General features: G+C 46.1%; 1 protein-coding gene across 2 annotated transcripts in view; it reads right to left on the bottom strand.

Annotated features, from left to right (window-relative positions):
* Window positions 1-19485, bottom strand: part of LOC147618486 (uncharacterized) — a 129660-nt gene that overhangs the window by 48673 nt on the left and 61502 nt on the right. For both annotated transcript variants that reach the window (XM_086774916.1, XM_086774917.1), the window contains exons 6-10: window positions 9407-9475; window positions 9127-9228; window positions 8871-8969; window positions 7554-7664; window positions 7196-7402 (exon numbers count right to left, since the gene is read on the bottom strand). In XM_086774916.1, coding sequence (XP_086631042.1) covers window positions 7196-7402; window positions 7554-7664; window positions 8871-8969; window positions 9127-9228; window positions 9407-9475 — 588 coding nt within the window. The remainder of the gene's footprint in view (window positions 1-7195; window positions 7403-7553; window positions 7665-8870; window positions 8970-9126; window positions 9229-9406; window positions 9476-19485) is intronic.

Genomic DNA, 19485 nt, shown 5'->3' with positions numbered 1-19485 from the left:
CCAAGCTATACAACTAGGATTAGGTTCACCTGGGAATCCTTTCCTCTTGAGAGTTCTTCACTGATCCATTCCTCCCTCTAAGAAAACCTTGTTGTGAGAAGCATGTCTTCCTTCATGGAGGATCTTCAATGAATCTTTGCTCTCTATCCTCGAAGAGACTTCAAATGGAGTAACCTCCTCTAACTTTTTGAAGGAGAGAAACTACCCAGAACCATGGTGCAGCAGTAGGGAAGACCACCAACGCAGAGTATTCTGTATAGCAGCAAAGACACCTAAGTAGACATCTTCATTGAAGTCGGCTTGCCTTATATGTTCTGTCCAGCAGCCCTGGATACCCTGCAGCTCTTCTTGGAAACCCCTAAACAGCAACTGGGTGTCCACAGCAGCAGCTGTGCAACCCGTACAGTTGCTAAAGTTATCCAAACAGCAGGTATGGCAGTCAGGGAAGGGTCATACAACAGGTACAGCAGTTGAGACCCGCCGTACAACAAGTGGCTGGAATCAACTATACAACAGGCGGCAGTGATCAACCGTACAACAGGCGGCAGGGAGTGGCTGGAATTAGCTGTAAAGCAGAGTCTTTGAGGAAGAGTTTCGCACAGCAGCAGCCGTCGCTTCGGAGGAACCGTACCATTAGCCCCTGGCGTGGGGGAACATGTCGACTTCTTTATAGGTTGAGAAAGGGCCAGTTTAGATAGACATGTAGGCTAGCTTGTTTGCACGCATGCAGGGTGGACAGGTTAAAGAGCCACGTAAATCCTTGGAAACGGCTGGCAATTTTTTGTTTCCTTCTCTACACGAGTCTTTTACTTCTAAATAAGCTGTTCCATCACATATGATGCCGAACACTAGTAATAATGTCCAGCCTTATGAGTTTATAACTTCGTAACCATAAAATGTACTAGCTTTGGTCTCTTTTCACATGCTTTAAACCCTGTAAAATACCATAAATTCGTCAGCAAACAAGGGCAATCCACTAGGGATAGGCAACATGCAATGCCAGGCGTCCTTCGCACTACCTATCCCTTCACACATCCATGCAAGCAGGACATGAAAACACATCATTCTCTAGCAAGAATCCACTAATACATCCACATGTATCCATGACTTATGCACATACATGCAAGATGGAAATCCCCCATTCTCAATACTTGTACTATTTTGGGCACCTTGGAATCCCAGAGCCCTTTTCACATAGGAACATGCCCAAATTGGTGACATCTTTCCCGCCTTCTAAACAGTCGTCTGCAACTATGAATGGCTCCCTTGTGAGTGAGCAAAGTTGTTCTCATCCAAAAAGATGAGCCTGAATCTAGTCATACTAGAATCTCAAAAAGGCCATCCAGCCATAAGAAATAACTATATACCAGCTAACTCCCAATTGGACATCTATATCACACTACGGGGAAAGAGTTAGGTTCAAGTCATATATATAGGACTTACTGATCACATCAATGAAGCATTTTCTTGGCTGTGGAGTCTCTCAGATCAATACCCAGTCTCACACAAGCCTCACTTGAGTGGGTCTCTCAAGCCTCTAACCAGTCTCACACAAGCCTCGCTTGAGTGGATCTCTCGAGTCTGTATACAGTCTCACAACACTATCCCTAAGCCACTTAGGAAAGGTCTCCAAGCCACTAAGCAAGGAAGGAATCTGCTTCTATCCAAGCTACTTAGCAAGGATATTGTCCTTTGTTACCCAAGTGATTATACAAGGGGATACTATAAATATTTGATGTGCCCACAGGATTTGCAACTTTGCATCGACACATGTTGGAGATAAATCCAAGATACCAAAGAGATAACTGTAAGAACAGTCATGTGCCCATGTACCATTCGATCAAAGGAAATCCACTGTATAAACGATTCCCAAATAAAGGCAATGATGAAGGTATCACTTGGCCATTGAGACATGTAAAATAGAGACGTCCCAACAAAGGGAGTTGTCTATCTCATATATGTTAGAAGAAGGATAAAACATTCTTCCAAGAAGAAAAACCATGTATAACTGCATATCCACATTCCATAGATTGGACATTTTGAATGACATCATATTAGATAGCAACTTGGCTTTAAGCCTTTGTTAAAATATGAGTCCTGCATATACATGCACCATGGAGCATAACCATAGTTTTATTTGTTATTAACTGGTCACACCAGTTGATTATCAAAACCAAAAGCTTAAGCTATTTCTAGTCTACTAGATAAGATTGAAAATTTTCAAAAGGATATAATAAGTTGGGTTTATGTAAACCCAAGTTGATATGCCCTCAAGACCTACCAAGCCCTTATTGAGGAACATAGGGTGGAACTTGGAATGCTTGCATGGCAGGAGAAAATCAAGCACTCATCTTCTCTTGCATGGCCTTCTGAAAAGCTGATTTGTTCTCGGTTTTCGTAGCCTTTCCTCTGGACGAACCTGTGCCCCCAAATGCATCTGTTTCTGGAGAGTCGCCTCCACTCATGAGGGTTCTTTTCCTCTTTTGTGGAGCACTTGCTGACTGGTTCACTTCAATGTGCACCTAGTAGTTTGCGGGAGCTTGAAACTTGATAAGTGAATCCTGTTTGTCCTTAGGCTCTTCAATGAATACCCCTGAGGAATTCCGAGATAATTGGTAACCCTCTTCTAGCAAGAAAGCAATGACCACCTCTCTTGGATTAAGACCTTCATGCCTAGCCCAATCTCCCAACCTATCATGAAAATTTTTGACCAAAGAGTCCTTTTCTTGATTTTACTGTAACTCATCAATTAAGCCCTCTTTTTGAAGAAGCTCCTCCTTCAATTCCTCAATCTATTGGAGATGGTACTCTTCTTGATTCTTGATCCCCTACTGGTATTTCCCTTCTATCCACTCAACTTCACATGCTAAGTTCCCTATGATTTGAAAGTTGTACAAGAGGGATGGGGGATGCCTTTGCCTTAATTTTTGTTTTGAGAACCTAGGCTCTCATACCATTGTAACGGCTCAGGCACCCAAAAGTACCGATCCTAGATTGAATACACTTGCAAATGAATGAGAAAATCACACTGAATTCCACATAGTATTTCTTTAGTACAAGTATGAGGGTGCTATGCACCAGATTTCCAACACAAGCATGAAAACATCGGGTTGCCTTATATGTTCTGTCCAGCAGTCTGGATACCCTGCCGCTCTTCTTGGGAAACCCTAAAGAGCAACTAGGTGTCCACAACAACAGCTGTGCAACAAGTATAGTCGCTGAAGTTAAACAGCAGGTATGGCAGTCGAGGAAGGGTCATACAACAGGTACAGCAGTTGGAGCCACCATACAGCAAAAGGCTGAAATCAACTGTACAATAGGCGGCAGGGATCAACCGCACAGCAGGCGGCAGCAAGTGGCTGGAATTAACCGTACAGCAGAATCTTCGAAGGAAGAGATTCGCACAGCAGTAGCCGTCGTTTGGGAGGAACCATACTGTTAGCCTCTGGCGTGGGGGAACATGTCGACTTCTTTATAGGTTGAGAAGGACCAGTGTAGATAAGCACGTAGGCTAGCTTGTTTGCACGGATGCAGGGTGGACAGGTTAAAGAGCCACAAAAATGGAAAGTTTCCTTTGGAAATGGCTGGCAATTTTTATTTGTTTCCTTCTCTACACGAGTCTTTTAATGCTGAATAAGTTGTTCCTTCACATATGATGCCCAAGACTAGTAATAATGTCCAACCTCATTTAAATGAATGTGAACACATGAGTTTATAACTTGGTCACCATAAAATGTACTAGCTTTGGCCTCTTTTCACAAGGGCACTTCACTAGGGATAGGCAGCATGCAATGCCAAGCGTCCCAGGACTACCTATTTCTTCAGGTATCCATGCAGGCAGGACACGGAAATAGGTGATTCTCTAGCAAAAATCCACTAATGCATCCACATGCATCCATGACTTATGCACATGCATGCCAGATGGAAAACCCCCGTTCTCAGTACTTGTACTATTTTGGGCCCCTGGAATCCCAGAGTCCTTTTCACATAGGAACATGCCCAGACACCCCCCCCCAGGTGGTGGTGCCCATCGACGCCTTGGCATCAACTTGGCCATTGCTGTGAATTGGCGCATTCCGGTAGGGTTGCCTCTCCATCCAATAGGGGTTGACTCTTTCTCCTAGCACGACATTCCATTGGTTATCTTCAATATTTGGGAGTCCCCCCCTTGGTAGTCGGCAGTCAAGGCCCCCCGGCTACAGCCCATTGTGTAACTCTCTCAGAGAAGGCCTCAGAACTATCCTTCCCACCCACAGGGGATGAGAATAGTTGGTTTCCATAACCGCAGATGGAACATTGACCCATTCCCTCTTGAAGTTGCAAATGACCCATCATGGCATCTACAGCTTTGGGAGAACCACCCATTTCCAATGGGACCTAAGGGAGTGGTAGTGGTGCAAACCCACCATTTGGTCAAAGGCCCCAAGTGTCTCCTTTTTTCAATAGGTCAGCACATGGTAGGCCATCACAAGCCATTTAGCTTCATGCAGTCGGTGTGGTGTTCTCTAGGAGTCACACACCCACTACCCTTTGGAATTGCCGAAAGGAGCAGCATGTTTGGTGGATGATTCTCTGCTTCTTAACCTCCCAACCCAACACTCTCTACTTTGTCATGTGGGGTGTGATTGCTTGGGCCATGGAGGTGGGAGGAAATTTACTTTATGAGGAGGATGGCACAGGTCTTGCCCTTCAACTTACACTTTCTGATTTCGGCCACCCTTGCCTCCCTTAGTCCTGGTGTCTCGGTGGACCCCAGAGATCCCTATAAGCTAGAGGTGGAATTTCATCACCTGAAAAGCATGGCATGTGCCAAATGGAGTGAGGCCATCGAAGGATCTGTCACCCCGCCATAGTGGCGTATCCAATTCATATAGCTGGGGAAGGTGGTCCCCTCCATGGCTGGCGGCTGTCAGATGGAAACTAGGCTCAGCTCACAGTTACATACTTATTAACCGAGTTAGAGGGGCGAGATTTCAGATTTCCAGATCAATTTGCCATGGATGCCCCCTCTCCCTTTCATTGTATCTGTTGTGGCAAAGGCTGAGAGTAGATTTTCGTGGTCAAAAGCTGGGAATTTAGGTTTAAGTCCCCCAATCCGGTCAGTCTCCTGATTGGACCCGATGAGGATCTTTTCGATAGTGAGCTTAAGGATGATAAAACAGTTTTCGTAGATGCCTCCCATACAAACGTTGAGTCCTCCATGTTGGTCTTGGATAATTTTGCCATGCGTCAGGAGCACTTATCAATTGGCATAAGTCTTGTGGTTTTTGAGTCGATTATAGGCATGTTCCTTGTTGAAGTTCATACACTTGGATCCAGGGGGTAACTCGTGTCAAGTACTTGGGTTGTCAAGTGGGTATCAATATTTCCTCTGCTCATCAGTTTGCCCCAGTTCTTGAGAGCATCCACAAGAAGCTTCCTTTTTGGAGGTTGGATTTAGCCTCCAAGCTGGTAGTAGTGAACCAGGTGTTATTGGTCACTGCTTGGTTTGTTACGTCCTGATGGTATTATTCTCATGGACGCATAGGACAGCTCAGGAGATTGGTCAGAAATTCCTTGTGATCCAGGCTTGATGGCACTTAGAGATACTAGAGCCAGAGTTGCTTGAAAAGACAATTCTTTTTTTGATGAGGGAGGCCTTAACTTTACTGATCCAGGCATTAGATGCAAAGATTTGCTTTGCAAACTTGTAGCCAGAGGCTTTTTACCAGGAAATGAGCGCTCAGCTATAGAAGAGCTTCCTCTTTTGTGGTATCCTTTTTTGTACTCCTTTCTCTACGGAAGAATGGAGGCACAGTAGTAGATGGATTTTTACCTCAACCTATATCAGTTGCCTTCCTTCGTCTGATGTCTGCAATTATCACAGGCTGGTGCAGTTTGAGAGGCTCCTTGAAGCAAAGGCTTCTATCACAGGAGATGAGATTAACAGACAGCCCATTACATAGAAGAAGCAATCAGAGACGATCCCCTTGGAGCTTCAGGACATATGCAGTGATGTGAATGAGACACTAGTCTACCTTTTTCAGTTGGATCATGAAAAGCTTTCAAAAGGCTTCTTAAGAACCAGAGGAGCCAGGCTGTGGACCATCTTCGAAGGATCAGCAGGAATATTGCACACATTGACACACATATTCATAGGAGAAATTAATATATATACACCTAGATGAATCCAGGAACATGCCCAAATTCACCTTATAAGAAAGCGCAATTTATAACCTCATGGTAGTCAAAACAAGAAAATAAACCATCAACTCCATCATGCATAGTATAGATTAGATACTACAACATCCCCACTAACGTCATCAGTGCCCAATAGTGGGTGTAGAAATTAACCCCCCTAGACCATTCAGATGGTTAGAGGTCTTCTCCGGCACAGATGTCCTCTTCGAGTGATCAGCACTGCCCGGGAGGAAGGAGGGGACCTTTTGGTTTTCTCAGTTCAGTCTCAAGGCAAGATGTTGAGATTTCAGGATGGAATATTACCCAGGATGCACAGATGGAGCCAGGCAGGATTGCTTACCCAATTTCAAAAGCGTTGCTTTATTGAACCACTTCCAGAGCACACTTCATCTGGACCTTAAAGATTTTGATTATATGCAGGATGCTCTATCAGACATCTTCAGTGGGATCCAAGAGAATTGGGAGTAGATATGAGCACATAATCCTCTCGACCACCACTGGTCATACCACTTTGAGATCTATTGCATGGCTAGCTTAGTCTGGCTATCAGGATACATGTTCATAATATTGATGTAGTTTCAGCCTTTGTTTTCAGGCAATGTCATGTTCATATAAATACGCATTGGGAGATAATGGCTAGCATCACAGCTTGGCACATCTCGAAAGCCAGATGCACAGAGGCCATGGACAGAACTCAAATCCTACCCTTTCTTGTATCTGGACTGGTATTGTGCATACACTTAAGGCCATTTGGTCTAAGATACCAAATCTATGATTGCCAAGAGGAAGAGTTCCCTTAGTGAATGGAAAGACTCTCAATTCTTTTCTGAGTCGTTCTTTACCTTATCTTGGTGTTTTCAGCCACCTATATGGCTTATGCATGGTGTATTGATTCCTTAAGCCTTGGCACTTGTGTTGTTTCTATCAAACTTAATATAAAAGAATTCATGGAAAAAAAAAACCCCAATAAAAACAGATGTCATTGACATTAAGAAACTCAACAATCCGTGCTTACTTGGAGGTGACGAGGCAACAGACTTCCCATCAGCTCCACAGGCCATTTCTCCAACGACTCTGGGAGCATTGTGTGGTTGGTGAATGAGAATACTCTAGTAACAATGCCCCAAGCTTCCTTCCAGTCAATACTCTCATCATCAACCAGCATCCGCATTAGCTCTGCTACTGCAATGGCTGGATGGGTGTCATTCAAATGCAGGGCAACCTGCAACAGAGCGAACACGGACGATGTTTGTCCTAGCATTGATGAATCTTCATTTAGGTTCCAACAATTACGTATGGTTAACCTGTTTTGTTGCTAGATCGCCAAAAAAAAAAAAAAAGTAATAAAGCTTGCAAATTGTAAGAAGGAAAACCTTATTCGGAAATTCCTCAAAGTTGGAATGGTAGTCCTTGAACCGCCTTACAATATCTTGTAACGAGGCCGAAACAAAAAAATATTGCTGCTTCAAGCGCAGCTCCTTCCCCTACGTTAATCAAGACACATTTGCATTGTAAGTGGGTAAGCTGAATGTATAATACAATGTGTCATCAAATGCTTTTAAGCTCAATTTTATCTAAAGTCAAGCTGTTAATCTTGTCAGCTTCCTCTGGTTGGAATGGCCGACTTTAATTTAAGACTTGGAGAGCCAATTAGTGGCTATGCAAACACGCAACTAATGATACAAGACTTTAGCACAAACCAGCAGCTGCCACTTGGATCTCAAAGCATTGCATGTCTCCTATGACACTGAAGTATACGAGACCATCATTTTAAGTTATTTTTGCATGTGCAGAGAAACTTAGGAGTCTGATTCTTACTGAATTTGGTCAAATCTAGACGGTTCTCATGACTCTATGGCACCTAATGCTTCGGAGACTGTCAATTACCCAAACCACAAGGGTGGTCTAGGATTATTGATCCAAACATGCAGAGGAAATCATTGTTATCAACATTCACTGGGTGTAGTCTTCTTCTTTTTTTTCCTTCGGGTAGATCCTTCTATATTAGCAAGTTCAGTGCACACCCAAAGGTGGCTTGGTCTCCCTCCTGAAGGCGGTACAGTTATGGCTGAAAACGGCCCGGATGCCACCAAGGAAACTGTGGGGATTTAAACTCGGGACCTCCCCCTCCCGGTCACAAACCCACACCACTAAGCTACAAACCCATTGGTTGTGTGCAGCCTTCTTCCCAGCTTACACAATGCATGCATAGCAAGCATGGTGAATGGGAACCATGTTTGAGGTGGATCTTGAAGGCACATATCAAGATGCTCTCCTCCCCATCATGGCCTCTATTGTCAAGCTTGGCACAAGATCCCATCGGCGGACTTGAGCCAGACAATCTTGCTGCATGGAGTAAGATTAACATGCATATGTGGAAATGATTCTATCCATGTCACATGAGGAGCATGGGATCCTTTTAGGAACAAATGGTTATATGCAGTGGTGACATGGGGTAAAGGTCCAGCCTCCTCGATTGCAACATGGATTGCCTTTCCAAGGGTAAATAGGTATGGAGGTGAACACTCACTGCATGTATTCGCAGGGTCCAAAGGAGAATCAAACAGATTGATACAGGTATGCCCTTTTAACTTGTACGAATAATGATTTGGAAACTATTCAGAGATTAACATTCAAGCCATGCAATGGCTGTATGGGTCCTAAATAAAATAACTACATAAGAAAGCAACCTGGTAGGAACGATCGTCAGGGTAAAGAATGCTGCTGATTGCTTCTGCCCTCTGCTTGTTGAGAATAGCATTGACATAATCTCCAGTATTGAATGCTTCCTACATGAAACGGTTAAGAACTTCAAACTAAGTCATCGCAATACGCTTGACAAAACTGGTTCAAAAGTTCAAGTGAATGGCATTACCTCAAAGCCCCTTAATCCAAACATGCGTGTGCGTGTGCGTGTGCGTGCAAGGATTAGCAGTGCATGCTTACCAAATCAAATCCACCACTTGGCTTTGCTGCCCATAACCGTAGATTGATTGTATTGCTTGTATCATATCCAGGGATGGGGTTGTCATATGCCACTGCTTCTACCTGCAACTCTAGCAATGCATACTCTTTAGTCTTTTTTTTCTTTTTCATTTCAAACATACAAAATAATAAAATAAATGTAATGATCCCAACAACTTAAATGAGAAAATGTTACAACACGACAGCATTCAAACTAATGTTAAATCAGGATCATAGAGCTGAAAAGGATTGTACATCTAACCATCTCGCCAGGTATCCACTCATGATGCTTTTTACCGTTCTTCATCTCCTCCTCGACTTTCCCATAGAACTGCCAAAAGAAGCAATAACAGTTAGATACAATCACTGCCACAGTCAGTAGAAAGAAAGAAAGAAAGATATATTAAGCATCTACTAAAGACCCAATGGGCCTATGAGACCGAAGTGATACAATAATGTCCATGGCATACCTCATCACAAAACGGAAAATAAAATAGAAACAAAACAAAGCCATCTCACTTGGGTGATACAAAACTGTCTATGGAAATCTCATCATGGAATACTATGAACATGGAACATGAGAGGAGCATCAGCCCCCAATAGATGGTATACCACTCTCCAAAATATCAAGCATGGGGCTAATTAGTATGGCCAAGAGGTCTCCTTCAGCTACGTCACGTGGAAAGGTAGCTCGATGGCAGTGAAGCAGCCTGTCGTGGATGAGCTAACGAGGGGAATCAGGGATCATGGCCGACATCCAAGGGGCCAGGGGCATCGGGCACCCTAGAATGTGGAGGCCTAGTCCAAGGTAACACCTCTCGGGCGAGGTGGGTCCACGGGATCCTCTGCATGGGTCTCCTCCTCTTGGGTGTGGAAGAAGCTGGTGATGGCTAGCTAGCGAGGGAGGTGTCAAGGTGGCTGGGTTGGGCCCGAAGCTCTCTCAAGAAAGTGTCCCTATGTTTGCGGAGCTCAAGCAGGAAAATCCCTAGGATACGCTAGTCCACGAAGTCAATCATCCTGCAGAGTGGACCAAATCCCTCATGGAACAGAGTGTGAAATCTCCTACGGATCTCATAGTATACTGGGCAGTCTCCGTATGAGCTTCCCGATTCTGAAGATGCGCTCCTCTGTCTCAACCTCTATGTGGTATAATCGACAGATCGTCTCCTCCTTGGGTCTTCGTATGAGCTCCCCGATTCTAAAGACACGCTCAGCTCTACATGTCTCCACTCTGAGGCGGTGGGATGAAACCCGCATCTAGCCAATCACAATCTGCATGCCATGGGACATGCCATCCTCAATGAGCATGAGGAAGTGATCTCTGCAAAAGTGCATCTTCGTTGGGAACTCCGAAGGTGTGATCCATGTGCAGTGGGTGTAGAGGCTAAGAAGATCTAGCCAGATAACCCAGTCAGTGTCCTCGTGAGAAAGCTGGAGAAAAGGGGAGTCCAAACTGTACTAAAGGGTGGGAGGCGGTCCATGCAGAGCGCATATACTAAGAACCAAGTGGAAACTAAGGCATACCATACTCCAAGGTGGCCCTCGAGTGCTAGTTGTCTGCAGGACTCCAGGGCAAGCCTCGGGTACTTGTGGGGATCCATGTGACTGATGCGATGGAGGTATGTGGCTGTCTAGAAGAGTGCATCCATACCATTGGGGCTGAAGCAAACACTTCTTGGAAAATCTGGTGTGGACTGATGGTATGTTGTGGATCATACGGGAAAACATCATGACATGGGGCCTCTTAACTCGTCAGTGCCAATCCTCATTGGATAAATCTGGCTCCCAGAAGGCTGCTCCATACATCAAGGCTGGTGTGACAAGGGTGTCAAAAAACCAACCCTTCATCCTGGGCTCCTAGAAACGTGCCTAGAAGCACTGTCGCTGGAGTAAGCTCAAGTCTACATATCCTCCCATCACTCTGGCATGTGCTGCGGGCAACATGATGAAGCGCAGGCCACTGAAAGTGACATCAAGGTAGACATAGGATGAGACAATCTCCACAAGATCCCCTCTGTATGTGAAGCTCAATCTGGATGTGAAGGGGCGGGAGGTGTTGAAGACCATTACCTTGGTTTTACCAAGGTTAACACAGAGGTCCCGCTAGGTGCAGAAGTCTTGTAAGGCATCCAACTATCTCTGAAGCCCCTCGGTTAAATATCTGAAAGGAGGACGATGTCATCTGCATATAGTAGGGGAATCAATTTACGTAGTCTACGAATAGCCTTCAGGACCATGCCCTTTGTGAAGAAGGTGGAGGTGGTGGGGCGAGGATCTGGTGGCAGGGGTAGATGTGGCTGATGGGGGATATGACAAAGGGAGGGTGCATAGGAGTGCCATGTGTCCAAGCAAGTGTTAGGTGTGGGGGAGTGATGTTCTGGGAGTTTTCTCCAAACCTCTTTGCAGTTCGGCCCTAAGAAGAGTTGATATAACTCATCCTCCTAGTCTAACTACAACAGATGGACAAGTCAACACACATGGTAGCTGTCCACCATGAGTTGGAAAAGAACTCCCATTTCTTGCGTTGGGTGAGGCGTTGAGAAATCCATTGCGTTTGGCGCTTTGTGATGTGCCCAATCTGTACCTCATGCTTAAATCGGGAGCATGTGGGCGGCATTCGTCATCACACCAACAGTTTTGGGGCATGGAACCACAAGGTGGTTTGGCGATAGACCGCCGTGGGCAGAGGAAAGAAGTGGGCAAATGTGTGGAGTATGGTGGTGAGCTGTGATGTAAGGGCGGGTAGGGGGACAATAGGTTCCACATCCTGGAGTCGGTCGTCGATGTGGTCAAAGTAAACAGGGTCAAGTTCGTAATCAAAATGGACCTGGGTGTAATGTGAGATGGGGGGTGGTGGCATGCAGGTAAGAGTGAAAGAGAGGTAGGCATGAACAGCTTCGCATGTAAGAGTGAAAGAGAGGTAGGCATGATCAGCTTCAAAAGGGGGGTGGCGGGATGGAGAAGTTGGGGAGAAGGTGTGCCAAAGCCATAGATCCCATCAAGTAGTCCACGGTGCTGGTACCTCCTGAGTAAGGGAAGGAGGTGAGGGCATCGGAGGAGGGCCTGTAACGGGAGGCGCATGCGTGTATTGGAATCGTATAAATGTGAACAAGATTCTGAGCACTTAACACTTGAGCATTACAACCACAAAGCTGAAAATGACAATACACCACATAAAGGGGCCGATGATGACCCCCCCCCCTTTAGATTTTATTACCAAAATAGTCTGCAAAGTACAATTACGGGTGCCTGGGGATTCACCACCAGCCTGCACCTGATTCTTCCAAATACATTATGAATGAATACATTTCAAACAAGAGAATTTGTAGGTACATCTGCCCTACACACAGGTACATCCGCCCTGCACAAGACTCTTCACAGGTACATCCGCCCTGCACAAGAGTATCACAATCCTCACAGGTACCCCGCCTTGCACAAGATGTAAATGAATCTTTAGGCCCTGTTTCCACACGAGAAACTGATCCAGAAACCTGTGTTCTCCGCGAGCAAGTGTCCCCAATGCTTGCCCTAAGCACCTGCTATACCACGAATCCTTAAGACACATCCATGCTCACATATTCCAATGCTGTCCGGCCTGTTTTGTGCAATAACCAGTCCAGAACAGCAACTTTCTGTCGCGAGAAATCCACCTGTAAAGGGTCCTACAGCCCTGTGGAGGTCCCTAGAGCTGTCCTGTACTGTCCAAGTTGACTTTGGACACCTGTAACCAGCCCAAAACTCGCAATAACCAGAAATTGCAGGTCTGAAATTTACCAACCAGCCCTTTAGAAGAGTGTGGGGATCGTTGTCCAAGCTTGTGTGAGTCCGGGAAGCAAGCAACCAGCCCTGTAGCAACTCCCAAAGCTCCACCCAGCTCTCCCATATGCTGAATAATGAATAAAACAGCCCAAAAGGGCCTCTTGAGGGAGGCGCCTTTTTCCAATGCCACCTCAAGGGCCTGGTGGGTACATACATGTGTCCCCATAAGGTGTCCAGGTAGGTGTCCAGCCCATAGTACTCCATTTTTCCTGTTTCTATAAGTTTAGGTCCAACCAAATGGGAAATGGCCATAAGCTGTCCGGACTTCATTAATTTTGGTCCAACCAAATGCAAACGCATTATAAGTTGTCCGGCCACTTATTAATGAGTGTGGACCTGCAAACCAATAAACCTTAGTAGTAAATGAAGTAAGCTATAAATTGAGTGTGGACGCACTTACCACCTGCAAAACCCATAAGCCCACAGTTTTAGGCCCAAACAGGAGTGCACACACGTGTCTACAAGGTGCCCAGGCGTCCCCGGTCCCTCGGACTTCACAAGCCAAAATAACAAGCATTGTCCAGGCAGCAAGACAATGTCACACAAAGTAAAATAAAGTTATGGCATGCATCATTTATGCATTGTGCACATGTAAACTTGGAGAACCACCTATCATCATTCTTGTACTTGAAAATATTCCGCTTGCCATCATAACACAACATGTGTGCATGGCCGGAATCCACACGGGCACCGCCCGAAAGTCCACAAATGTCTTGCCATGTCCTTGGACTCATATGCATCCACTCATATGATCCATACACATGCCCAGGTATAATACATACATGCATCCGCATGTTTCTAGGCCTGACACGCATCCGCATGTCCCTAGAATATAGGGGTTTGTGACATTCCCCCCGGCTTCTAATCAGTTGACCGCAACTGAAAAGCCTCCAGATAGGCCTTCAAAAGATCTGGGTAATCCTCGAAGTAGGCCTCATCCATCCATTTCGCATCCAAAGCTGAATAATTCTTCAACTTCACAAGGTACCTACAAACAAGTTTGCCTCCCGCAAGCTTTCGTTCCTTGTGAAAAACAATCTGTTCAGGTTGAAGAATCTCTTCCAGCTCATCCACCTCGGGTGGGTCTTCCAAAACCATCAAACGGTGTCGGTCCCCCATAAGGCCTCAATAGGCTCACATGAAAAGCATTATGCATGTTCCAATGATCTGGGAGTACAAGCCGAAATGCAACATCATTGATCTTCTCCAAGATTTGAAAAGGTCCATAGTACCTGTTGGAAAGCTTAGGGTACTTTCCCTCTTTCCCTGGCCTCTTCCGAAGGCGTGCCTTTTCAAATTTTAGCAAGACCCAATCACCTTGTTTGAATTGTACATCCCTTCTATGCTTATCAGCTGCCTTTTTATTCTTGGTTTGAGACCTCTCTATGGCTGTCTGTACCTGTGCAAATGCAGTATCCAAGTCTCTGACATACTCATCTGCTGCAAAAATTTCATCCTTTGTACGAAGGATGGGTGGTAGTACCACCTTGCCATAGATAATCTCAAAGGGCGCCTTGCCCGTAGAAGTATGTACCGTATTGTTGTAGGCAAACTCCACAAGTGGTAAATACTTCTCCCAATCCGATTTGCGGTCGGATACATAAGATTTCAGCAAGTCAAGAACGGTTGAATTTGCTATTTCACTTTGCCCATCTGTCTGTGGGCTCAAACGCGGGTGGGCACACCCACAACAATGGCCCACTCCCGAGTCCCTACTGAGTAATATGGTACAGACAGAATATGACTACTAACACCTTTAGCCACTTTGCACCCTCTAGATCCAGTCGGCTGCCTTATGGACCAGTCGGCAGCAGTAAAAGCATTATAATCCGCATTATTCACTTATTTTCAGATCGTGTATTATTAGGAAGCCAGCCGATTTGCTTAAGCAAACTGACCAGCCTCCTCTCATGTATATATATACCTTGCGATTATTCAATCATCGTCATCAAGCATCAATCGATCATCATCAGAGTTCAGCGTTTGTGAGCAAGAAGCGCTTCAGTCCAAACACATCTTCAGCCCACAGTAGTTTCCAGCAATCAGCATCTCATCATTTCTTCTCCATCCTCCCGGGTGAAGGAAAACACATGCATCTACAGTCCCTCACAGCCATAGAAATAGTCCCCAATTCAGCCCTTCTCTCAGCCCCAAATTGCAGTCCTCCTACAGCCCCTTGGAAGTGAGGGCTTGAGCAGGGTGGGTGGGATAACGGAGGTGCGTAGCGCACAGCAACAGGCAGCATAGTGAGCGGCGAATGGTGCACAGCAGTGTAGCACACGTCGCACAGGGCGGAGCGCGCAAGGCGGAAGGCACCAACATGCCACCAGATGGGAGGGGAGGAAGAAAACAATGCACAGCAGAGCACCACTAGTCGCACAGCGCGCGGGGCGTAGCAAGCACCAGTGCACCACTGGAGGGGAGGGGCACAATCTGAGTACGCGCAGTGTGAGAAGGGGTGGCTACCAGCGCGCAGCGCAAAGCGCGAAGGTGCTCACGCAATAGGCAGAAAGGGAGAGAGAGAGAGAAAGAAAGAAAGAAACAGATATATTAAGCGTCTACTAAAGACCCAATGGGCCTATGAGACCAAAGTGATACAATAATGTCCATGGCATATCTCATCATGGAATGGAAAATAAAATAGAAACAAAACATAAACATATCTATCTCACTTAGGTGATACAAAATTGTCCATGGAAGCTCATCATGGAATGCTAGGAACATAGAAACATGCGAGCAGCATCAGCCCCCAGTAGATGATATACCACTCTCCAAAATATCAAGCATGGGGCTAATCAGTATGGCCAAGAGATTTCCCTCAGCGATGTCATGTGGAAAGGTAGCTCGATGGCCGTGGAGCATGTCCTTGATCTGAAGCTGATAAGGGGATCGTGGCTGAAGGCCGAGGGGCCAAGGGCGGTGGGCACGCTGGAGTGCAGAAGCCCAATTCAAGGTAACTCCTCTCGGGCGAAGTGGGTCCGGAGCAACTGGAGGTGGGTCCACAAGATCCACTGTATCGGTGTCCTCCACCTCCTAGGTCTGGACGAAACTCGTGATGGTGGGCTGGCGAGGGAGGGGGCGGGGTGGCAGGGGCCGAAGCTCTCTCAAGAAAGTGTCCCTGTGTCTGTGGGGCTCAAGCAGGAACCGGCCTAGGCAACACTAGTCCGGGAAGTCAATGATCCTGGAGAGTGGACCAAATCCCTCACGAAACAGACAGTGAAACCTCCCGTGGATCTCATAGTATACTGAGCAGCGGCATATGCAATGCTCCTCCGTCTCAACCTCTGTGTGGCATAATCGGCAGATCCTCTCCTCTCCGGTCTCACTATGAGCCCAACTTTGAAGACACTCAGCTCTACATGTCTCCACTCTGAGGCGGTGGGATGAAATCCCTATCCAGCCAATCATAATCCGCATGGCATGGGACATGTGAACACTCAAGTAGCCCGGCCTACTGGATTAATCCATCCTCAGTGAGTGTGAGGAAGTGATCTCTGTAGAAGTGCATCTTCGTTTGGGAGCTCCGGAGGTGTGATCCATGTGCAATGGGTGTAGAGACTTGGAAGATCTAACCAGATAACCTGGTTGGTATCCTCGTGAGAAAGAAAGAAAGAAAGAAAGTTGTATTAACGTCTTCAAGAGGCCAAAATGACCTATGAGGCCAAAATGACCTATGAGACCAAAAGGTTACATCATATCCATGAGGTACATCATCCTGGGTACAAAATAGTAATAAAGAAAGATAACAAAAATCTAGAGCTATAATATCTGATCTAGGTACATGAGCAGAGAGCTCTCATATCACCCTAACACATCCCTCATGAGAGAGAGAGACTTTTATTAACGTCTTCAAAAGACCACTAGGGTCTATGAGACAAAGAAAAGGTGTTACAAAGTATCCAAGTGTTACACTAATCCTGGTAGAACTGAAAAATAAAACACTGGAAAAAGACTACTAGCTACAAATACAAGTAGCATCCTCAAGAACACATCATCAAGAATACAACAGCATGATGACCGAAAGTCCAAGGAACATCAAGCTAGGGTGGCTGGTCGAGAGGTCTCATCATCATCCTCGAGAACTGTGTAAAGGGCATCAATGTCCACATGTCCTGTGTGGGCATCTCTGTATCGCCAGAGTGTCTCCTGGACTTCGAGCTGACGGGCGGAGCGCCTATGCGGCCCAGTAGGTCTTGGGCGCCTAGCCCGCTGCATCTGGACCGCCTAGTCTACGGTAACCCCAGAGAAATGGAGAGGCTCTTGTGTGCACTGTCTGACTCGTTTGAGAGGTGGGGGGTCCTGGGTGGGTTCCTGTTACGACCCTCTGTTTTTCCCTCTCGACAACAAGCACGTGAGTACAGGCACGGGCACGGGATGGACAGTGTGGTCAGGCATCAGTTTAATATGAAAAGGAAAACTCATAAGTGTGGCCAGCCCAAGTGTGAAAGGGGACAAAAGAGATTTTTAAGTTTATAAGGTTTAATAACCTTTGATGCCTAAAATATTATTATTATTTTTAAGCATGTGTTTTTAACCTTTGCTTTTGGCGTTTTTGAGGAAAAAAAGCGCATCGCCTCTTTATAAGGTGGAGGGTGGCGAGCAAGAGGGCACATCACCGTGTGGGGGTGGCCGGATGGTTTATGTGGGCGCTGCTGCTCTGCTGGACACTGCTGCGCAAGGAGCTGTTGCTGCTGCGCATGGGCACTGCTGTGCATGGGGTGCTGCTGCTGCCACCGCCAGGTGTTGTTGCTGCCGCCGTCAGGTGTTATTGCTGCCGCCGCCAGGTGTGCTGCTGCTACGTATGGACTACACCCACGCAGCAATGGGCAGTATAGGGCAACCAAGCAGGCAACCAGACGGACAATCAGCAATGGGCAACTAGGCAGGCGTGAGGCAGGAGTTTCTCTGCAGCCAGTTGGGCAGCCAGACGGGTGTCAGATGGGAGGCCCTCTACGCCAGGTGGCTGCATGTGTGGAAGCAGTCAGCGCAGGTCTCTCTCTTTCTTTTTTTGAAGAAGGTGAGCTGAAGGAGGCACCGAGGGGCTAACAGCCAAGGGGTCTCTCTCTCTCTCTTCGCAAGCAGGTTTTGTTTACGAGATTGGGATGCAGAGGATCAAGCTACATATGCACAGGATGATGTTCTTGGAAGAGATGTGTGTTGCTCTTCGACTTGGACTTATGTGTATTCAGGGTTTGCTTGACACGTCCTCTATCTTTCTCTCTCTAGGTTTTTGGCACCGTGATTAGATGGTGCATATAGGTGGATTTATCTGTCATGGAAACAAGACATTGGTCTTTCGAGAAGAAACAGGACTTTGGTAAAAACGAGGAAACAAGCCTATGGTTTATGGATATAGGTCTATGGTTTATCAGATACACGTCTTTGGTTTCATATGGAGAACATGTCTCTAGATTCATGTGAACAGGTTCTAGTTTTCTCGAGGTTACATGCAAGCTGTGACTATAGGAAGGACATGTGGTTTGGTACAGCCCTACTGCTGTCTGAGAAAGGGTTGTGGGATCAATGATAGCGATGGAGAAGACCTTTTCTAGCAGGGAGGTGTCGTACACAGGTGTGCCTTCTCTATGGAATAGCAAGAGTTTTTATTTGGAAGTCTTGGGTGACAAGCTGAAAAAGGTCCTATTGGTAAAGGATTCGACAAGTTGTACTTTGTACTCAAATTTGATCAAGTAAAGAAATACCGCAAGGGGCGCCGCTACGTTTTGGGGCCAATTGGTGTCCTTGTATTATTTGCAGGAGCACTCTAGCTCCCCCTGTTTGTTTTCTTTTTCCAGGTTCCCATGGGTGATGAAGTGTTTTGTGTGCGAGTGTTTGTTTCACCGCCCGTCAGATTTCTGAAGGCCGGTTTCATGGTTCCATTGCCGGGATATCGTGGACTTTCTCAAGGAGGCCAGCCCGTGGTTGTTTCATGAGTGTCACATCAAAAGCTTCAACATGTGGAAAGTGAAAAGGAAGTGCAAGAGATAGTGTAGGATTGTATGTCTTTGCCTATATGAGGTAAAGAGCAAAAGCTAAAGATGAAGCTCAATAGAAAAGACACCAAGGACAGGAAGTAGTTTGCCAGGAAAACAAGAAGCAGTTGAAGTGTTATGGTGCAAAAGATGGGTTGAAGGCTATGGCTTTCAACAGTTTGACATTTTGACACCAGTGGTATCCTCACGGAGGCTTCATGGGTTTGGAAGGCAGCTTCTTTCTATGTTTATCAGTGGTGGTCTACTATGCTTCATTGGCACTTGTGCTTACCACTTGGGTGGAGTGCAAGTAAGTTTTGGGTGCCTGAGGATGTATCAGATGAGGCTCAGACGGAAGCGGAGGAACTTGATGAGGTTCTTATTCCCGTGTAGATATTGGCACATAAGGAAAGAAAGGTATAAGGTAAAGTTTCCTGTCGCTATCTTGTGAAGTTCAAGAACTATTCACCGATGGATGCGAAGTGGATGGAGGAGGGTGACTTAGCAGATTCACCTCAGGTATTGCATCTTTATCTTGATGCCTTTGAGT

Source organism: Cibotium barometz, chromosome 35, assembly GCF_041138505.1.
Source record: "Cibotium barometz isolate CiBa-2024 chromosome 35, ASM4113850v1, whole genome shotgun sequence".
In the NCBI taxonomy this organism is placed as follows: domain Eukaryota; kingdom Viridiplantae; phylum Streptophyta; class Polypodiopsida; order Cyatheales; family Cibotiaceae; genus Cibotium; species Cibotium barometz.
Note: the sequence above shows the minus strand (reverse complement) of the source record. Positions and strands in the feature narration are given on the sequence as shown.